The sequence below is a fragment of the Narcine bancroftii genome, chromosome 6 (genome assembly GCF_036971445.1).
Source record: "Narcine bancroftii isolate sNarBan1 chromosome 6, sNarBan1.hap1, whole genome shotgun sequence".
Classification (NCBI taxonomy): Eukaryota; Metazoa; Chordata; class Chondrichthyes; order Torpediniformes; family Narcinidae; genus Narcine; species Narcine bancroftii.
In genome coordinates, this window is record NC_091474.1 from 147,462,252 (window position 1) to 147,484,942 (window position 22,691).

General features: G+C 38.1%; 1 protein-coding gene across 7 annotated transcripts in view; it reads right to left on the minus strand.

The window, feature by feature from the left end:
• The window catches only part of LOC138736582 (rho-associated protein kinase 2-like), a 177,333-nt gene that overhangs the window by 106,854 nt on the left and 47,788 nt on the right, over window positions 1–22,691 (minus strand). For all 7 annotated transcript variants that reach the window (XM_069886317.1, XM_069886316.1, XM_069886314.1 and 4 more), the window contains 6 exons: window positions 18,795–18,876; window positions 18,001–18,101; window positions 16,619–16,756; window positions 8,725–8,985; window positions 8,139–8,283; window positions 4,376–4,514 (listed from right to left, as the gene is read on the minus strand). In XM_069886317.1, the coding sequence (XP_069742418.1) occupies window positions 4,376–4,514; window positions 8,139–8,283; window positions 8,725–8,985; window positions 16,619–16,756; window positions 18,001–18,101; window positions 18,795–18,876 (866 nt within the window). The remainder of the gene's footprint in view (window positions 1–4,375; window positions 4,515–8,138; window positions 8,284–8,724; window positions 8,986–16,618; window positions 16,757–18,000; window positions 18,102–18,794; window positions 18,877–22,691) is intronic.

Consider the following 22,691-nt stretch of genomic DNA (forward strand, 5'->3'; position numbering starts at 1 on the left):
CCCAAGTTCAAATCCACCGCTGTATATTAAAGAGCCTGTAACATTCTCCTGGCATACAGGGATGCTCCGGTTTCCTCCAACTCTTCAAAACATACGTGGATAAGTGGTTTAAATATTGGAGCCTCATTGATTTATGCACCTTTACTATTAGATTAAGGAACAGTGTACTTCAACTATGTTTACTAATTTGATACAAAAGTAGATGGGTTAGCAAATTTTGAAAATGCAAAGAGATTACAAAGGGATATTTGCAAGTTAAATGAGTGGACAAAAGTCACCAAATGAATAACACAATGGGATAATAATTGGTTATCCACTTTGATACAAAGAACAAAGAACCAAATAATTTAAAATGGAGTAAGATTACAAAGTCATCTGTTTCTTTCACACTCCTTTTCAACAAGTGTTTTCAGAGCACAGGATTGAATCGGGATGCAATTTCTACAGAAATTTGGAAACTTCATTGTCAGCAGCCATTACTAGGCTTTTAAAGATAGAAGTATAATGAAGATTACACCAAGCAGAAAGAATGGATTGGTCAGAAACAATGGATTGGTCAGAAAGAATGGATTGGAGTTTTTTTTTAAATTTGCTCTACAATACTTCAATTCACTTCTCATCAAACAGACCAAGGGGAATCTACTGAATTTAATACAGTTGGCACAATTTTAAATCACTTCCCAAACATCCAACCTTCACAGCACAGAAAGCAGTCAGCCAATGCTGTCCACACCAGCTTTTGTACTGCAATCCAATCAGTCCATTCCTTTATTTTTACCTAACAAGGTCACAAGATATAGGAGCAGAAGTAGGCCCATTGAATCTGCTCTGCCATTCTAGCCATGAGCTAATCCATCCTCCCACTCAGCCCCAGTACCCAGCTTTCTCCCGACTAATCAAATACATGCCAATCTCTGCCTTATATACACATAACAACCTTGATTTCTCAGCCGTCTGTGGCAACAAGTTCCACAGACTCACGATCCTCTGACTAAAGAAATTTTACTTCATTTGTTTTAAATTGATGCCCTTTTATCCTGAAATTGTGCTCTCTTGACCTAGAATCCCCTACCACGGGAAACATCCTTGCCAAATATGCTCTGTCTAGGCCTTTGAAATTCCTCTATGAGGCCCCCCCCCCCCCTCATCCTTCTGAACTCCAATGAGTATAGTCCAAGAGCTGACAATCATCCCTCATCAGCTAACCCTTTCATTTGTGGTATCATTCTAGTAAATCTACTCTTAACCCTCTCCAATGCTAGCACATCTTTTCTCAAATAGGCCCCCAAAACTGTACAAGTGAGGTCTCACCAGTGTTTTATGGAGTTTCAACATTACATCGCTATTCCTCTGGAAATGAATTGCATTCGCCTTCTTCAACTTTATCCTGCATGAGGGCTCCCAAATCCCTTTGCACCTCAGAATTTTGAATTTTCTTCTCATCTGAATAATCTATTTCTTTTACCATATAATTTCCACATTGTATTTCATCTGCCATTGTATTTCTAACAGCCCAGAAAATTATTTTTCTTCAAGTTTAAGATTTTTTCAGATTTATTGTAAGAGTACATACCAGTGTTGAAATACCCATATAATTCACATTTGAAAGCTAAAACTCACTGTCTGGCATGCTTGTCACCTGTCATTACCATAAGCGACATAGAAAATTTTTCTTGATTAGCCAATCTCAACATATTCTTCTACTTCCAAAGACAGAAATAAACATTCAAAGCCCCTGTATTCCAGTGGACAATTCAAAACTGTGACATTTTGTTTGTATTCTCTCTCTTCATTCTGTTGTCATTGCATGGCCCTTCACAGCTCTATATCACAGATCTAACCATTTCACCAGGATACAGCAAACCCCTAGTATCCTGCATCCATGGGGATTGGTAGATGCTGGATAACTAAATTTTCTGGTTGGTTGAGACTGTGTGTTGTGTGATTGCCGACTAATGGCGAGGCGTGCCAATTTTATACTTCCATATTTTTTACCCATTAATTTTCCACATATTTTTGCCTGTTGCTTGAGGCTGCCGCTTACTTGAATTCTAGATAACAGGGTTTTTAACTGTGATTCTCCTTTGAAATCCATGTTTTATTTCTTTTTCAATTTAAAAAATGTTATTCTGCCCCATATCCAAGACAGTCGTGCCAAAAAAAAAAGCAGCGGTCTTAACATTGCCCCAGCAAGCTCATTGTTTTACTATCGCTCTGCTTTGCGCTTTGGCCAATTTCTTAAACATGCTTTCAATCAGCCTCAATTTCTCAGTCTTTTTTTGGGATATAAACAAGAATTATGCAGATGATAGTGCAGTACACAAAAATGCTGGAGAAATTCAGCAGATCATGCAACATCCATAGAGACTAAAAGATAGTTGATGTTTTGGGCCCAAGCACTTCTGTAGGAATGCTGAAAATCAGTTAGATGCCATAATAGAAAGAGCACAGCCTAGTAGGTGATGGATGGATACATGTGGAAGGAAAAGAAGAGAAAGAGAAAGAAAGTGATAGACAAAGAGGAAAGAAAGGGGTAAGAAAGATAGCTCTCTGATGTGAAAAGGAAATTAAGGGGCTGGGGAGCTGGACAAAGGAAAACAGAGCTAGGAGGGAGAGAGAGAGACTAGGGTTGGAGTTAACAGAAATGGGAGATGTCAATTTTGATGGGGACTAGTGGACTGTTCCTCTAATTTACAAGTGGCCTCAACTTTGGCAGTACATAAAATCATAGACAAGTGTTGCTTCACCTGTGAATCTGTCAAACTGTGTTGGGGCCTTGAATGGTGGTGAAAAAAGAGTATTAGGTTTAAGTGTAGTGCTTTCCAGTGGTCACAAGGTACTCTGATGGTGGTGGTGGTGGGGGGGTGGGGGGGAGATTACAATTGGAGGTAAGGGATGAGTGAGGATGGAAATGCAGAGGGAGAGAAAGATGTGTCTGGTGGTGGGATTCTATTATAGGGGGCAGAAATTGCAGAGAATGGACAGCATTCTACTTGTCTTCATCGACAACACCAACAGCTTCTGCATCCAACATAATATTCTTCACAATTCTTCTGTGAATCTGTAGGGGTCATTTACTGCTTTCAGTACTCCCAATGCAGCCTCCACTACATGTAAACTGCAGTTCTGTACAGCATTGTGTACTGGACCTTTGTATTGAGAGTTATTCTGAAAATTTATGTGAACAGCAATTATATTCCCATTCTCAGCCTTGATCGTTAACTTATAAAAAAAATTTCTAAAACATTAAAGTCAGTGTCAGTTCCTTCTCCAAGTATTCATTGCATTTCTCCTGAATTACTATATTGAAGCCTTTCCATCATTGTAGTTAAGCCAAGTGGGCATGCAATCCTAAGAACATTTTTACACATTTTAAAACATGTTTTTTTTTTCATTTCACTGACATCTGTCCCATATCTATTAATTGGAAGATTATACAAGACATGCAAAATATCATTTTCAATTTCCTCAGTGAAATCAGATATATTCGATGTCTATTTGAGAATGTTCAGTTCTTCTTGTGCAATCCTCTCCACCCCTTCCCACCACCAAAATTTACCACATCCACTGCCTCCCTTCTAAGAATAGGGCAACAAACTTGTGCTTGATCAAGATCCATACAAATAATTCATTTCCAATCATACCCTTTTAGTCCATTCTCAATCTGTAATCATTCCCACCTCTCCTCTTAATATTTACACCTTCAAAGATAGCTCTTGAGTTTCTTTTTTTATGTCACCCATCATTCTGCTTTTATATTAACTTCTGCCCAGAACTTATGACCGGCGCCCCACAGAGTTAGGGGAGTCCCACACAGGGCCATTAAAATTTTTGAATGAATTATGCCATCAAACATTTGTGTCTTAATTTCTTGCATTTTAAACAAGGGGTTATGATTGCTTTATTTGGAATTTCTTATAGAGAATATGGTAACAATGTATTAGTGTCTTCCTGTAGGTAATCAAAATCATATATTCAGTTAGTTCTTTCTAAGGATTCACAATGCCAATTCAGACCTTCCATCCAAAAAAGTGAACCACTGATGTAGATTATCCTGTTCTATCACAATTTTTCTCAATTGGACGAGTTGCACTTGTATCAAGTTCAGCATATCTGACTTCAGAGATATTGTTCATTAGCGGAATATAAATTAGCAAGAGATACTTTACTGTCCATTTTGCAGGACAAGGAAGGACACTTGATAGATACAGGAATGTTTGTGCTTCAAACTATTTTTAAGCTTGAAGATTTTTGAATCGTGATTACAAAAGGTTTTAGATTTAAATTGTGCTTCTTAAATAATACCTCAAACAGAAGGTACAATTACACATTGGCAAATGTTTCATACACATTTATAGCCTTTTGAGAAAAATACCTGTCTGTCAAGAAGGCACAGATGAGATCTTTGGCATGCTTTGAGATTTCAACGTCATCTGGAAAGTTGAGTGAATTTTTGTGATCCATAATTTTACTGTATGTACCAACAAGGGAATCTGCATAAAATGGTGTATCACCTGATAAGAGTATGAAAGGAATTCAAGTAAGATGAACTGCACTTTGGTGTTCCTGCAAAAACTTCAAACATGTTAGCAATAATGTTGAGTCTCTCAACATAGATACACAAAATATATTTCACAGTTCACTTTTTCAGCCATTGATTTTTGCAGAAGGTATAAAAAAAGAATTGAATTATTATGGACTGGCATTAGGAGCAACACTATGTTTCCGTTCTCCCAGTTCAGCACCAGTGGCAGCACTACTGCTTCAACAGCTCTGACAGTGCCACCATTTTTTTAGGCCATGTCTAATACAGGTGCCGAACCTTTTATCAGGAATTCTGAAAACCAGCAATCTCCAAAAACCAGGACTTTTTTCAGTAGATGACATCTGCTCATCAAAGATGGAATTTGGCACTAATTAGTGTGATTATTACTTTATAAGCACAACTCCATGTCGGGCTTAGTCGCTGATTAGCACGATCGTTACTTTATAAGAGCACATCCCTGTCAACCATCATTGCCACCCACCTTCCCAGTCAACACTACCAGTCGGAAACCTCTGTGAAGCCTATGACCATGGCAGAGCTACAGAGTCTCCTATGGGTAGCAGTAAGATGCAGAAAAGGAAGAGTCTTTCATTATCGATTGAACAGAAGGAGTTATTGTGGAAGCTTGATAGTGCCGTATCTGTGCATCGTCTAATGGAAGATTATGGTGTGGGAATGTCCACCATATATGATTTGAAGAAACAGAAAGAACAGTTGTTGAAGTTTTATAGTGAGCGTGATGACCACAGACTGATGAATAAAAGGAAAACTTTGCATAGGGCAAAATCATGGCTATTGACTGAGTGCTTATTGAATGGGTGCGACAACGAAGAAGTAAATGTATGCCATTGACTGGTCTGCTTATAATGAAACAAGCTTGAAAATTCCACAAAGGTGAGGGTGAGTGTGAATATTCACATGTTTGGCTTTAAACATTTAAGAAGCGTCACAGTGTAAACTATCTTAAAATCTGTGGTGAAAAAACTTCTGCAGATTATGATGTAGTTGAATGTGTCTTCAATCTGAGGCGCCTGCAAGCTCACACCAAGACACAAGAGAAACTTGTCCGTGAACTACTCTTTGCAGACGATGCCACTTTAGTCCCCCATTCAGAGCCAGCTCTTCAGCGCTTGACGTCCTGTTTTGCGGAAACTGCCAAAATGTTTGGCCTGGAAGTCAGCCTGAAGAAAACTGAGGTCCTCCATCAGCCAGCTCCCCACCATGACTACCAGCCCCCCCACATCTCCATCGGGCACACAAAACTCAAAACGGTCAACCAGTTTACCTATCTCGGCTGCACCATTTCATCAGATGCAAGGATCGACAACGAGATAGACAACAGACTCGCCAAGGCAAATAGCGCCTTTGGAAGACTACACAAAAGAGTCTGGAAAAACAACCAACTGAAAAACCCAACAAAGATAAGCGTATACAGAGCCATTGTCATACCCACACTCCTGTTCGGCTCCGAATCATGGGTCCTCTACCGGCATCACCTACGGCTCCTAGAACGCTTCCACCAGCGTTGTCTCCGCTCCATCCTCAACATTCATTGGAGCGCTTTCATCCCTAACGTCGAAGTACTCGAGATGGCAGAGGCCGACAGCATCGAATCCATGCTGCTGAAGATCCAACTGCGCTGGGTGGGTCACATCTCCAGAATGGAGGACCATCGCCTTCCCAAGATCATGTTATATGGCGAGCTCTCCACTGGCCACCGTGACAGAGGTGCACCAAAGAAAAGGTACAAGGTCTGCCTAAAGAAATCTCTTGGTGCCTGCCACATTGACCACCGCCAGTGGGCTGAAATCGCCTCAAACCGTGCATCTTGGCACCTCACAGTTTGGCGGGCAGCAACCTCCTTTGAAGAAGACCGCAGAGCCCACCTCACTGACAAAAGGCAAAGGAGGAAAAACCCAACACCCAACCCCAACCAACCAATTTTCCCCTGCAACCGCTGCAACTGTGTCTGCCTGTCCCGCATCGGACTTGTCAGCCACAAACGAGCCTGCAGCTGACGTGGACATTTACCCCCTCCATAAATCTTCGTCCGCGAAGCCAAGCCAAAGAAAAGAGATGAATTTGCCAAAATGATACATGATCAAAGCCCAGAGCAAATTTACAATGCTGTTGAGACGGCTCTCTACCTTCCTAGAAGATGAAAAACCACCATCAGGTTTCAAGGACTTGAAGTACAGGATGACTGTTCTTGGGTGTGCAAATGCTGCAGGCACACACAGGTTAAGGTTAGCAGTGCTTGGAAGAAGTCAACATCCTTGTTGCTTTAAAGGTGCAACAAGGTTAACTATGATTATGCCAATAGGAAAGCATGGGTAACTTGAGAAATTTTTACTGATTGGTCAATGACCACTTCTACTGGCTGCACACACACTGTATTAGTGTGCAGACAAAGACATTGTTACGAAGGCTGGTCCAGAAGAAAACTGCAAAATGTTATTGCTCTTAGACAATTGCTCTGAGCATCCCCCTGCTGAAGTTTATGAGAAATAATGTGTTCGGCATTTACCTTCCTCCTCATGTTACATTGTTAATATAGCCTTGCCACCAAGAAATTTTACGCTCAATGAAAAGCAACTACAAGGACTTTTCTTCTGAATTGCGCACTCAGTGCAGTCAACATTAAAGACTTCTTGGATACTTTCACTCTAAAGGACACATTTAATGCATGGAGAAATTTAACTGAAGCAATATTAAAACATGCTTGGTATAAACTTTGGCTGTCAACAATGTTCGATGAAAATGAGCCTGAAGGTGAGACTTTGAAGGTTTTCGTGTCAGTAACAAGAGGAGTATGATCGCTAACCTCATTGCCAATGCCAAAAGTGTGGCAGCAGAAAATGTAATCACATTAGAGGCAGCTGACATCGAAGAAGTGCTGAACATTGACAATGATGCCCCTGTTGTGCATTCCTTGAGTGATTGGGAAATTGCTGAAATGGTGATATATACAGATAAGCACAAGGAGAGTGGTGATGAAGACAAAGACTGTGCGCACAGGTGAAAAAAATGCTCATTGATGATATAGTTAAAATATGCAATCAGTTGATTGGTGGGATGGAACAACATTCATTTATCAGTTAGCATGAGATTATGGCTGTTTATTCAATTAAAGGGAGACTGCTTAGACAGAAACCTCTTAATTGACAATGGAATAAGTCTTTAAAAAGATGATGCAATGTTTGAGCTGTAATGTGCATTTACTGCATTTGCATTTTTTGAGATGTCTGAGCCAGTTTTATCTTGAAGTTTTACTTTAGAGTAAAAAATGCTAGTGATATTATGTCTTTTTTTTAAATTGCATTTGCTTAAAGGGACTGCCATTTTAAAATGATTCCGAAATCCGGAAGATTCCGAATAAAGGCAGGTGTCCGGTCCTGATGATTCCCGATAAAAAGTTAGGTACATGCTTTTCAACACTATTTTCCTACTGGCTCTGCAGAATCATAGTGTAAAAATCTAACATGAGAAAAGACTGATAATAACTAACACTAAATAGTACTCACTAACCAAAAAAAAAACATTTTCAATTTACTTTATAGATTTGACATATTTAGTATGTTTCCCAACTTACCTACTAACATTTCATACAAGAAAACTCCAACAGACCACCAATCACATTCCCGCCCATAATAACCATCTCCACCCTGCGATTTTAGTACTTCAGGAGAAATGTAATCAGGAGTTCCAACTGCTGTATCACATCGAACCATTCCAGTCTGTGTATTAAGATACGATTGTAATTAAAACATCCTTACAAAATAAAATGCTGATCCAAAAGTTTTTATGTCACGCACAGTGTTTTAACTGCACCAGATAGTCCAAGGGACCCAAACATGTTACATTTTCCAAACAATCTGCACTTCAATGAATACTAATCATTTCCATGCCAAATGTAATTTGAAAGAAGCTGAAGTTAATTTACAACAATTGAAAGATTAAAAAAATATATTCAAAGTTAATATAAATAGTATATGATATTAAAAAATGGACAATTTATACAGTCAATCTACTTGCATATCATAAATCTGCCAAATTGAGACTTCAGTAGAATAAAAATCCTACAGTGAACAATGAGAAAAATTTTAATGCACTTTATAAAGGTATTTCTAGAAATTGTTCAAACACATTTCACATCTTTTATCTGCTAATCAACTTACCGAATCCATTTTCATGCAAGTGCCAAAGTCTGCCAACTTTAAATGTCCTAATTTGTCTAAAAGCATATTATCAGGCTTAACGTCTCTGTGTATAAAACCCATTGAGTGAATGCCATCCAAGGCGAGCACTACTTCGGCAGTGTAGAACTTGGCCCATCTTTCAGGCACATCATAATTGCTCATGAGATTTACAAGGTCACCACCAGGCATATATTCCATCACCATATAGAGATACCTGTCATCCTGAAAGGCATAAAAAAGCTGCAAACAAAACGTAGCAACCAATTAGAATTCTTGTTTCAAAAATGATGGAAACTTACAGAAAAATTAAAGCTTACCTTGAAATTAGAAATAGTTACATTACAATGATAGATATTTAATTGTTTGGAAAATATAAACACATTATCAATTAAATAATTCAACCAATATAAATTGCATTTTATTGTGAGTAGTGCACTTGAGAGTTGTTTTAAAAAGCTAAGCAACTGTATAGTTTGATCTTTGTTCAGTTTCTATTGCACTGATCATGCACATAACTTTCAGACTTAGCAAACTATGGAGAGTAAAATAAAACAATACAATATACACTATAATTACTACCATATTGGTTACTGCCAGCTGGATTAAGTTACCAAGATAAGTAAATACATTAAGCTACAAAGAAATGGCACTCTGGAAATGCAATTTTAATACTCACATGCTTGCATCACATGTCAGCGTGCTAAAACAACTCTGTCTGGTAACTTAGCTAGAATTAGCTACATTTGGTTAACTGAGTATTTAGAAGTGGCTGAATTGTATTGCAGTAAAAATCCAAAAATCTAGATGCCAGAAATCCACACCACCCAAGAATCTGCACTCCCAAACCTTTTAAATTTAGCGACCTTTTGTGCGCGTGCAGGCATGCATAAATTCCACAGATGCACAGCACCAAAATACAGGTAATCTTATCACAAAGAAATCCACGTGGAAACTGTATTTTCCTTTTACATAGTTCATTTTTAAACATAATCTCAAGTATTACACACTTTTCTGTAAAGTGTTGACTTTATTGTTCTTTAAAACTTTCATTTTGATAAATGAAGCATGCTGTTTTTGCTAATGAATAAACTATCAAAATGTTCGTCTTCTTTATTCCTCCCTCAATTTGAACTTTAAAAGTACTGTCCAAGAATCTGGAAAATCCCAAAATCCCTACTCTCCAATTAGTCTAGATTTTAGGACTTTTACTGTATCCTTTAATAAATGCATGGAAATAATAGGAAATAGGTTAGATGATCCTAATATGCTTGGTTAGAAAAAAGCTGGCAAGAAGTTTTAACCCTTTTGAATAAAACTTCCTTAGCCAGTGAAAAGAGGAAAGATGATGAAGTAACTCAGCCCCGCTGCACTTCTTAACTCCCACTGGAAAGAAACCATTGATAAGCAAGTTTACCGAGGAGTCACGTGATGCAGCAGTGGCTGGTAGGAGAATACCGGCCCTCTCCAGAAAAGAAGGAAAAAAGCAAAGCCACAGACACACAAACCACAACAAATTAAAAAATAAAGATGTGGAGGAAATGGCACCAAAGAAAGAAAAGCCAAAAATAACAGGAAGAAAAGAAGAAGGAAAGACGTCGGAAGAGAAAGGTGAAGGCCTTACCTGTACGAAGAAGCAGGGACCCACCGTGGAAAGAGGAGCCCACTCCCTGAGGTCAGTGGAAACCCTGAAGGGTCGCGAATCACCGAACGCAGAACTACAAGGATGGCTCACGGAGCCAAACAGAGGTGCGCAACCGCACATGCGCACGACAAAGACCACACCGTCGGGAGGGGGGACCAGCTGTGGAGTGGAACTCCACAGCTTGAACAGCTGAGAAAGACACGACAACAGGGCTCCCAGCAGGAAGATATAGAAAATAACGGGAACGGGAGGGAAGAGAATGAAAAAAGGAAATCAGAGACTCAGCAGATGACCAGCCCAGAGGAAGAGGACCAACATCAAGACACCATTAATAAAAAAAAATACACAGCAAACTGAAATAAACAGCCCAACAAGAAAGTCAGAAGAGACACAGATACAAGGAAGAGAGGTAGAGGACACAGGTCCGGGAGTGAACACAGGGGAAGAGGAGGGAGAGCATCAAGCTCTGTACAGAGAAATGGAAGATGAAGGGAATGGACAGGGCATGGATAAAAAAAAAATTAAGAATATATGGAAGCATTAAAAGAATGGCTGACACGAGAATTTGGTGAAATAAAAAGAAGAAAAGGTACAGAATAAAAAGTGCGTAGATTAGAGATGGTCATGACAGAAATAGGGAAAAGGTGGAAGAACGAGAAACAGCCGTAGAAATGGAAGTGGACGACTTAAAAAGGAAACTGGAAGAATCTGATAAAAAAGTTAAAGAAACACAAGAGTTGTTAGCTCAGAAGATGGATATAATGGAAAACTATAATAGGAGAAACAATATAAAGATAGTGGGCCTTAAGGAAGATGAAGAAGGCAAAGATATGAAAGAATTTATAAAAGAATGGATCCCCAGTGTCCCAGGAATGCCAGAATTACAGGAAGGAATGGAATAGAAAGGGCACACAGAACATTAGCCCCTAAACCACAGCCACAACAAAAAACCAAGATCCATTCTAGTAAAATTCCTGAGATATACGACAAGAGAAAATATATTGGAGACGGCAATGAAAAAAATGAGAGAAGACAAAAAGCCACTGGAATACAAATGTCAAAAAAAAATTTCTACCCAGACATAAGTTGTGAGCTCCTGAAGAAAAGGAAGGAGTTTAATGCAGCAAAATCGATCCTATGGAAGAAAGGCTATAAATTTATGTTAAGATAGCCAGCGGTGCTTAAAATAGTTATCTCGGGGCAGCAAAGTAGACTGTTCTCGGATCCGGAGAAAGCACGAGAATTTGCAGAATGCCTGCAAAACAGACAGAGAGATGAAGAGATGTAACAAGAACAAGAATGATGACAAACTTCATATAAAGAAGAAAAATAATAAGTAAGAACTAAGAAGAGGAAGAAAGGACGTAAGGGGGGAATTAAGAGGGTGAGCTTTGTTATATGTGAAGATAAAAGTCTTTTCTGGAGGGGACTGGGTGGGAGAGAATAACAGTGACTGCGAAATCAGTTGACGCTTGCGAGCGGGTTTACAATCCAAATGGAGAGGGGAGATGTGGTTGCCCGGCAAGGACAAGGGGCAACTCAGAGAGGGGAGGGGAACATTTGGGGTTAAGGGAATTTTAGATGTGGGAATAGTGGAAATATTTTATGTTTTAGAAATGTTGTCTTACAGTGTGTTCAAAAAAAGAAAACAGAAATGGATAAGGAGGGAAGGTGGTGATGAGGAAGCGGAAAGGAAAGGTAAACAAAGTATGAAATGGCCATGTTAAATATTAACGGAATACATAACCAAATCAAAAGGAAGAGGCTGTTAAATTTACTGAAGAAAGAAAAAGTTGATATAGCATTCGTGGAAGAAACACATCTAAAGGAAGTGGAACACAAGAAATTAAGGAGAGACTGGGTGGGGCACGTAACAGCAGTATCATATAATTTAAAAGCCAGAGGAGTAGATATATTAATCAATAAAAATGTACCAATCAAATTAGAGGAGGAAATAATAGATCCAGCAGGGAGGTATGTAATGATAAAGTGTCAGATATATTCAGAATTTTGGAATTTGCTCAATGTATATGCACCTAATGAAGAGGATCAAACATTTATGCAAGATATCTTTTTGAAGATTGCAGATACGCAGGGGAATATACTGATAGGAGGGGACTTTAACCTTAATTTGGACTCAAAGATGGATAAAACTGGAAAAAAGACTAGCAGAAAGAACAAAGTAACCAAATTTATGGTTAAATCGATGCAGGAAATGCAACTTTGGATATATGGAGGAGACAACTCTCAAAGGAGAAGCAATACTCATATTATTCGGGTAGACAGAAAACATACTCAAGGATAGTCCTGTTCCAGTTGTCAGCCCACATCCAAGGGAGAGTTAGGAAAACGGAATATAAAGCTAGATTGTTATCGGATAACTCACCCCTGTTATGAGCAATAGAGCTGGAGGACATCCCACCGAGAACGTATAGATGGAGATTAAACTCCATGCTACTTAAAAGACAGGATTTTAGAGAATTCATTGAGTGACAAATTAAAATGTACTTTGAAATAAATACGGAATCAGTGAAAGATAAGTTTATACTATGGGATGCAATGAAACCGTTCATCAGAGGGCAGATAATAAGTTATGTAACTAAGATGAAGAAGGACTACAATCGGAAAATAGAACAGCTGGAAAGGGAAATAGCAAGTACAGAAAAAGAATTAGCAATAAGGGAAGATACAACAAAAAGAAGAGAATTGGCGGACAAAAAAAATAAAATAATAATGTGAAACACTACAAACATACAAGGTGGAGAAGAACATAATGAAGCAAAACAGAAGTATTATGAACTAGGAGAAAAAACGCACAAAATACTAGCTTGGCAACTTAAGACAGAACAAACTAAAAGAACGGTATTGACATCAAGGAAAAAGGACAAACAAATTACATATAACTCAACAGAGATCAATGAAAACTTCAAGGAATTCTACTAGCAACTATATCAAACAGAGAACAAAGGGAAAGAAGACAAAATAGATGAGTTTCTTGCTAAAATTGAACTACAAAAATTGCAAGAAGAGGAGCAAAATAAATTAATAAAACCATTTGATATAGAGGAAATACAGGATATATTAAAAAAAAACTACCGAACAATAAAACGCCAGGAGAGGATGGACTCCCAATAGAATTCTATAAAACATTTAAAGACTTATTAATTCCTCCTCTCCTGGAAGTAATGAACCAGATTGAAGAAACACATGCCAGATTCATGCAAAACAACAATAATTACAGTAATACCAAAGACAGGGAAAGATCCACTAACACCAGCATCGTATAGACCAATATCTCTACTTAACACAGATTATAAGATAATAGCTAAACTATTAGCAAACAGATTGGCCAAATGTGTACCAGAAATAGTAAAACTAGATCAAACTGGATTTATAAAGAAAAGACGGACAATAGACAATATCTGTAAGTTCATTAACTTAATCCATGCAGTACACGGAAACAAGGAACAGTGGCGGTTGCTTTAGACGCAGAGAAAGCCTTTGACAGAGTAGAATGGAATTATTTATTCAAAGTACTACAGAGGTTCAACCTACCAAAGAAATATATTAATTGGATTAAAGCATTATATAAGGGACCATTGGCGAAGGTGACAGCAAATGGATATATATCAAACCAATTTAAATTAAGCAGATCAACTAGGTAGGGATGTCGACTATCTCCCTCACTGTTCACGTTAGCTATAGAACCACTGACAGAACTGATAAGAACAGAAAATAAGAGGGATAAAAATAAAAGAGAAGGTATATAAAATTAGTCTATTTGCAGGTGACATCATAGTATACTTAACAGAACCAGAAATATCAATAAAAGAATTACATAAGAAATTGAAGGAATATGGAGAAGTATCAGGGTACAAGATCAACGCAAATAAAAGTGAAGCAATGCCAATGAATAATGCGGATTTCACAAAGTTTAAGAAAGAATCGGCATTTAGATGGCAAACACTAGCAATTCGATACCTAGGTATACAACTAGATAATAATCTAGGCCATCTATACAAACTAAATTATCAGCCATTAATGAAGAAATTACAAGACAACTTAGAATATTGGAATGACTTACCACTAACACTGATAGGAAGGGTAAATTGTATTCAAATGAATATCTTCCCAAGGATACAATACCTATTTCAATCATTACCAATTCACCTAACAGAGAAATTCTTCAAGGAGCTAAAGAAAATAATAAGGAAATTCTTATGGAAAGGGGGGAAACCGAGGATAGCGCTAGATAAATTAACAAAATGCTACAAACAAGGGGGCTTACAGGTACCAAACTTTAAGAATTATTATAGATCAGCACAATTAAGATACCTATCAGATTTTTATCAAACAAGGGAAAAACCAAATTGGACCAGATTAGAGCTAGATAAAATAGGGGAGAAGGTACCTGAACATATACTATATAAGTGGGATGAAAAGCTAGTGTAACATAGGAATTCACCAGTACTGCACCATCTGCTCAACATTTGGAAGAAGATTCACGTAGAAAGGAATAAAACGAATTATCAACTACCAAAACTAATATTGACGCAAAATCAACTAATCCCTTTCACAACAGATAACCTTTCTTTTAGAGAATGGGAGAGAAAAGGGATCAAAAGAATAGAAAATTGTTTTTCAGGAAATAAATGATCTTTTGAACAAATGAAGGACAAATATGGTATAACTCACAGTTCAATGTTTGCATACCACCAACTGAAAACCTACTTGAAGGACAAATTGGGAAGCAGGCTGAAGTTGCCAGAAGGAAGCAATTTTGAATATGTGATTACAGACACAATGATAATTAAAAGATTTATAACAAACATGTACATCAAACTGCAAGAGAAAGAGAACGAGGAAACAAGCTGTAAACCCAAACAAAAATGGGAATAAGATCTAAACATAAAGATAAAGAATGAAACATGGGAAAAGCTATGCTCCGTAACTATGAGAAATACAATAAACATAAGGTTACGCATGATACAATATAATTGGTTATACAGGCTATACACCACGCCCCAAAAGTTAAATAAATGGGACCCAACAGTATTAGACAGATGTTTTCACTGTAAGAAGGAAACTGGAACAACAGTACATGCAATTTGGGCATGTATGGAAAAGTTTTGGGAAGACCTAAACCAGGTATTAAATAAAATCACAAAAAGCAACATACCAAAAAATCCATAGATCTTTCTTCTAAGTAATATAAGAAGTAAAGAACTTGGATTCGATTTGGATGGAGCACAAAAAAGATTTATTATGATAGCCTTAGCTGTAGCAAAAAAATGTATTATGTCAACCTGGAAATTAGAAGATAGCCTGAGAATACAGCAATGGTACATAGAAATGAATAAATGTATTCCATTGGAAAAAATAACATATAATTTAAGAAATAACATCACGGTATTCGAACAAATTTGGGAACCGTACATGGAACACAAGAGAGAAGTCCTCCCGCAGACCTCCACCGCCTAAAATGGCAGAAGGATGAACTGACCCAGTATGTAAAAGTAGAAGACACAAATTTCTTGTTTATTTTCATTGTGTGATGACATTGTTTAATGGGTTTGATGTATCATATATGTTGAACGTTGAGTGAGTGGGGAGGGGGGTGTGTGAAGGAGGGAGGGAAGGGAGGGGGGAAAAGGGGAGAAAATGACACTGTGTATATTCAAGAGAGAAATGTTTGTGTGTATTTTGGTCTGTATGGTTCATAGTGTGAAAAATTTAAAAAAAAGATAAGCAAGTTTACCTGCAATTGCAAATGCGTGTAAAGCATATTCTACTAAAGTAACAGCTCGTTTTAAAAAGCAGCTCCATAACAACAGCTGCGCTCATTTGGCCAATGTAATTAGGTTGAGAAATTCTAAAGTTCAATTCCAGACCACATGATTTCGGTGGCAAACCTATATCCTTTAACACAATTGGACAAAGTCAGCCAGAAAGAAATAAAAATGGATGACTTTGCATGCCTTAAACAGAGTTTAACTCCATTTCAGTTATGCACAGCACTTCAGACTCTTACCAGTTTAGTTACAGCCAAGTAATTGACAGCAAAATTTCTGCATTGATGCACTGTTCAGCATTACCAACATAACACAAACATTTTAATTACATTGGATATTAACTCATGGCTTATTTTGTTTGCAATGATTAACTGAAAGATCATTCAAAAATTACTGGAACTCAAACTCGCTATTTTATTTAGCAAAAATAAATCCTTACCTGGACAACCCAGGCACTGTTTGCAAAGGCCATGATATCCCGTTCCTCCCAGAAAAATGCAGAATCAGATCTCTTGATCATTTCAAATTTACTTAAAAGTTTCATTGCATATACCTTTTGAGATGCTTTATGTCGAACCTGTAAAGAAACAAATTCATTTAAGACTGGATTCAAATTTCAACACATCAGGTCCTTATGGCATGTTTGTAACATTGAGTATTTTAGCATTCAGCAAATTTGAGTGGGACTGCATTCACTTAAATTCATTTATATTCATCAGATTTTAGAGGGATTAGTCTTTGACAACTTCGCTTTTTACTCCTGTACCATTAATTACATCTAGGATCATCATCAATTTCCCATCAACTGAGCTGCAACAGCAAAAGCATCGATTTATCCAAGTAAAATTATGTTGACAACCTCTCCACCATGATCACCGAAGTCCTTTACATTCTTTTTTGAAGACCAATTGTAGATGATTGTAAAAACAAACTCTTATCAAGGCCATTATTTTCATTCCATCCACATTCATGGACCCTTGGCTAACAACTTTAGCCCTGGTATGTGGCTGATATCACATAAGAAATAAACTTTTGGTTTATTTGGTTCAGAAATTGATATTGCAGGGCACATCCATTTCATCACCTAGACTGGCTCAGCTCATCTGCTGCTGAAAGCTTCACCCAAGACCCTGTTGTTTCAAAATTGGAGTATCCAACATACTTTTTAACCAACCTCCATTCTTCTACCCCATGAAAACAGTTTACTCAAAACTCTGCAGCACGCTTCCTAACTTGCGCAAAATCCTTAACACCCATCGCCACTACATTCAATGACAAAATGTGTAAGCACTCAAATTTTAAAAGCACCATGTTTGTCATTTTCTTTCCATAATTTTTATCTTCAATAACCACTTCAGTTTCAGTTGTTACCATTAGTCTCAACATGACTATGCCTTTGTTATCAGGAAGCCTGCTTTTCTGCATAAAAATGGACTCAAGAAATCCATGATCAGTGAATCTGCTGAAAGTATATTATCCTTCATTTGTGAAATTAAGAATTTTGAATATGATGGCATGAAAAGTAGATAAAATGGATATTAAAAAGAAAAACTGAAGGGAGTCCAACCACAGCTCATTATTAAATTCTGCAGCCAATCAAGAAGCAAGAAATATCATAAGCCATTTTGAACCCCTTTAAGAAAATAAATTTAAGTGTACCAAAATTGCATCAAGAACTTTTAGATCAATTTTGATATATTTATGAACTATATGATGCTTTATTAATCCAATAGGAGAGCATAAACACAATCGATATTAAGATTATCACCATAATATTTAGACTGAAAATATGTTTACTTCTGTTCCAAACGGGTTTCTTACCAGCTGAACTTCACCGAATGCACCACGTCCAATCACTTTTACAACCTCGTAGTCCTCTGCTTTCATTTGCATTTCTCGAACCTTACCCATTATTTTGTCATCTGGTTATTTGGTTGGTAAGAAGGGAGAGGTTGGGAAGGAAAACACAATTCAAATTTCTTATATTTGCAAATTATTTAGCTAAATGCAAAAGCTGTATAATTCAGAACACATTATATAATTTGAAGAACAATGAAAACTAGTGAACAGTTCAGCCAAAGTATACCAGAGAAACACAGCAGCACTTTGAAAATTATCCCAACAATCAATATATTCTCAAACCTGTAAAACTTTCTTCACAAAGCCTTAAATACATGCATTATATTATGGCGTTTAGGTCATTCTGTGCTTTTCTTCTTAGTGTACCACCTACCCTGCCATGTTTTTAAAATTAGTATCAAGAGAACAACATTTTATTTGGGACCTGTTGTTGCACATATCACATCAATGAAGATCCAACTGTTACATCCCATTTTTATTGAATACTTTGAGTAATCTGCTTCCCACTCCAACAAAGACACCTCCTTTTGAGTCACTTTCTGGGACCACCTCATTTAAAATATCTATTGAAACGTTTAATAATTACTTTTAATTAAACTGATGGTCTTTCTTCTGCATTTTAAAGAGAATTTTTTTAAAAAAATTGACCACAATTTATTATATTTCACAGAAAAATTATACAATCCCTGGATCTCCAGCATTAACAAAGAGAGGCAAGCTGAATCACAGATATATGTACAAAAAAGTTAACTTACATCTATTTAAGAAATTTTCAATATTTTTGTTCTTCCTGAGAGCAGGGAAGTCCAAATCCTGAACCAGAGCATTGAGACCATCCTGAAAATAAAATTGGATTTATTATTGATGAAATTTAGGCAAACACCAAAAGAGAAACAACCATTTGTAATAAAAAAATATAAAATTCCAACTGAGTGAGTTAATTGCAGGACAATTTGTCAAGTAAATGCTGAACAGAAATTAAGCACTTACAAGGACCAAGACTAGATTAGAAGGTCAATGATATCAAATTAAATATCCCCAAGTATTTTAAAGTTCAGGGGGCAAACAACAGTGAAAACAATTGTATTTTGATCTCGTTTTATTTGCTGCTGTTCAGAAAGCATGCATGCATCAGTACAGAGCTTGTATCAAAAAGAACACATCTCAGTTCTTCATTATATTCAAAACAATGTGCCTCTTGTATTTTGTTGCATCATACCAATAATTCAGACTTCAGTTAATTTTAGAGATTTACCAAAACAAAGCAATGCCTAAATGTAAATTTATATCTTGATGTTAAGTATCTAAAGTAATTTTAAAAATTTCAGTATGGCAAGTCGTTTCATTGTATATCCCAAAATGCCTCCCTGCTGCAACTTCTAGAATAATGGGCACAAAATACTTTCATATATTACAAATTCATATTTCATAAACAAGGAAGTGTTTTATAGACCATTACATTTTGGTTTTCAAAACAGCTAATTTAATAGGGATTACAGGATTTTATGACTGAGTAACACATTTCCCAAGAGCTCAGTGCAATGCCCCTCATTACCAACAATGCGCATTATTACAATTAAGAAAGGCAAGCGAAAGGATGGCAGTTTTGGATGGCTAAATTGGCTTGCCCACAGAACCAGAGGGTGGTATGAGATGGAATGTATTCTACCTGGAGGTCTGTGACTAACTGCAATCTCCGGGAATCTGTTCTGGGACCCCTGATCTTCGTGATTTTGTAAACGATGTCAATGAAGTTTGCTAATGATACAAATGTCAGTGTCAATAGCGTAAAAGATTACCATAGGTTACAATCGAATATAGATTGGGAGCAGATGTGGTAGATGGAGTTCATCATGATAAGTGCACTTTGGAAGGTGAAATTTTAAGGCCGATTATGTGGTTAATGGCACAATCCTTCACAGAGTGGAGGAACAGAGGGATCTTGGGGATCAAGGTTGCTGTAAAAGCTGATAGGATGGTTAAGAATAACTATGGTGTGCAGGCCTTCATTTAATTGGGGGAGTGAGTTTAAGATCCATAAGATGATGTTGCAGCTCCATAAAACTCTGATTAGACCATACTTAGAGTGTTACATTCAGTTCTGGTCACCTCATTATGGGAAGGATGCGGCTGCTTTAGAAAGGGTGTAGAGGATTGGAAAACGTCTTATGAAACAAGGTTAGCAGAGATACAGCTTTCTTCTTTGTTCACCGCCCCCCCACCAATAAATCTGTATTCACAATAAATTTGCAAAAAATAAAATCTTTCAAAGTATTTTCATATCCTGAATATCATATCCATAATTTCCATCTTTATACATTAATACATATTTTCTTTATTTAACACCATTATCAATGTGGCACCTTAAGGGGATCACTCTCTCTGTGACTCCCTCATCCACTCCTTCCTCCCTACAGGTCATCTCCTCGGCACGTTCCCCTGTGACTGCAGGAGATGCTCCACTTGCAGCCACACCTCCTCCCTCATCACCATTCGGGGGCCCAAACAAGAGACAGGTTGCAGACTGGGAGATCACTTTGTTGAGTACCTCAGCTTTGAGTGCCATAATAGCCTAGATTTCCCTGTGGCCACCCATTTCAATTCATCGCCCCATTTCTTTTCTGATATGTCTCTCCCTGACTCAGAACACCCGCAAAATTGAGAAACATCTCATATTCCATCTGCGCACCCTCCAACCGATGGCATTAACACTGACTTCTCTGGTTTCCATTAGAACTTGCCAATCTTTCCCCATGACTCCTGTCCATGACTCTGTCTCTCTTCCCTTTTTCCCTTTGTCTCCTTTCATAGATCCAAAATCAATTCTCAAATTTCTTCTCTCCTGTCATTTTATCATATCCAATTAAAACCTTTTGTCAGTTGTCTATAGTCCTCCCCCTCCCATTCTTCCCTTTTCCCCCAGCTTTCTATGCAGATGTCTGTCTCTTTTTTTTTACTCATACCTTGAGGAAGAACTCTAGATCAGCAATTCTCAACCTTTTTGGCTATGAGTCCCCTTAGGACTCTGCTCTAATTTATGGGTCTCCTTATCAAGTTTTGGTTTCTTCCATACTTTTCTCCTACCAACTATATATATATAAAAACATTATGCTATGTGAGGTGAAAAGAAAACAAGACTTTTAATGATATGTGCTGTGGACCCCAGATTGGCTGTAAGGCCCCCGTTTTGAATGGGGTGCTTCTCCACAACACCCATGTGTTGGCTGCACCAAGCCTCAGAGTGTCCCTCAGCTCGTACTTCTGTAGCTTAGAAATGTGCCAGTCAGCAGCATTCCCTCACTGACATCTCTGCGTGCTGAAGACCCTCAAAGGATGAGAAATGTCTTAATGGAGGCATAAATAAGGTGGACAGCTAGAGTTTTTAACCTGGGTGCCAATAGCAATACTAAAACACATCGGTTTAAAATCGGTGGGGGGGGGGGGGGGGTGGAGAGGAGGATGTCAAAGATGTTTTTTTTTTAAACACAAAATGACAGGTGCCTGGAATGCATTACCAGAGGTGGTAGTAGAGGCTTGTATAAGAGAAGCATTCAAAAGACTTGTAGACTAGCACGTGGCTGGAGCAAAAATTGAGGGCTATGGATGCAAGGTGTGGAGGATTAGATTGTCATGGTTTACACAAGTTAGCAAAACACTGGGGGCAAAGGGTCTGTACCATGCTGTAACGTATGTTTTATGCAAGGAAACAGTTTCTTTTTTTTTAAATGGCAGCTCTATTGGAGTTGCTGCAACAGCAGTGCTACTGTGGGCCTGCAGTGAGTGAGGAGCGGAGACACAGTGCTCCTCTGCAGGGTTCTACCACCCATTCCAACTACCCCTTTAAACAGTCTGGGCCCAAGATGAGCGCACCTATGTTCAGCAGTGGTCTCGAGGGATTGCAGACTCCAGAGAAGCAGAGGACTGGCATGAGGCACCAGAAAATAGGGAGACTACCCTCTGTTTGAGAAAAAAAAACAGAAGCAGAGGAGACAAACCTATGGGATGGTGACCACAGCAGCAGACCAATGAGATGCGCTTTAGCTGAAGAACACACAGGATATTAGTGACTCAAAGAGAGGAACCCAAGCAGGCTCCATGCTGCTGTCGACTGCGAAGGACTCAAAAGCTAGCTGCAGACTGGTGGAGACTGGCACGAGGCTAGCTGAAGGGGTACCAGGTATCAGAACCGGGATGCGAGAGGGTGCCAAGGGTGCGAATTGGCTAATCAGCAGGAAACAGGAGTAAAGAATCCTATTCTTTACCAGATACCAGTGATGATCGTCAGTGTTGGGGCCACTTCTTTTTATGTTGTATATAAATGATTTAGATTATGAAATAGATGGCTTTGTGGTTACATTTGCAGATAATACCAAAATAGGTGGTAGGGCAGGCGGTGCTGGGGGTATGGAAAGGGTGCAGAGAGACTTGAATAGTTTGGGAGAATGGGCAAAGAGGTGGCAGATGAATTACAATATTGGAAAGTGTATATTCATGCACTTGGGGAGAAGAAATAGATGGGGAGACTATTATTTAGATAGGAAGAAAATTCAAATTCTGAGGTGGAAATGGACTTAGGAGTTCTCATGCAGGTTACCCAAGAAGTTAACCTCCAGGTTGACTCAGTGGTAAAGAAGGCGAATGCAATGTTGGCA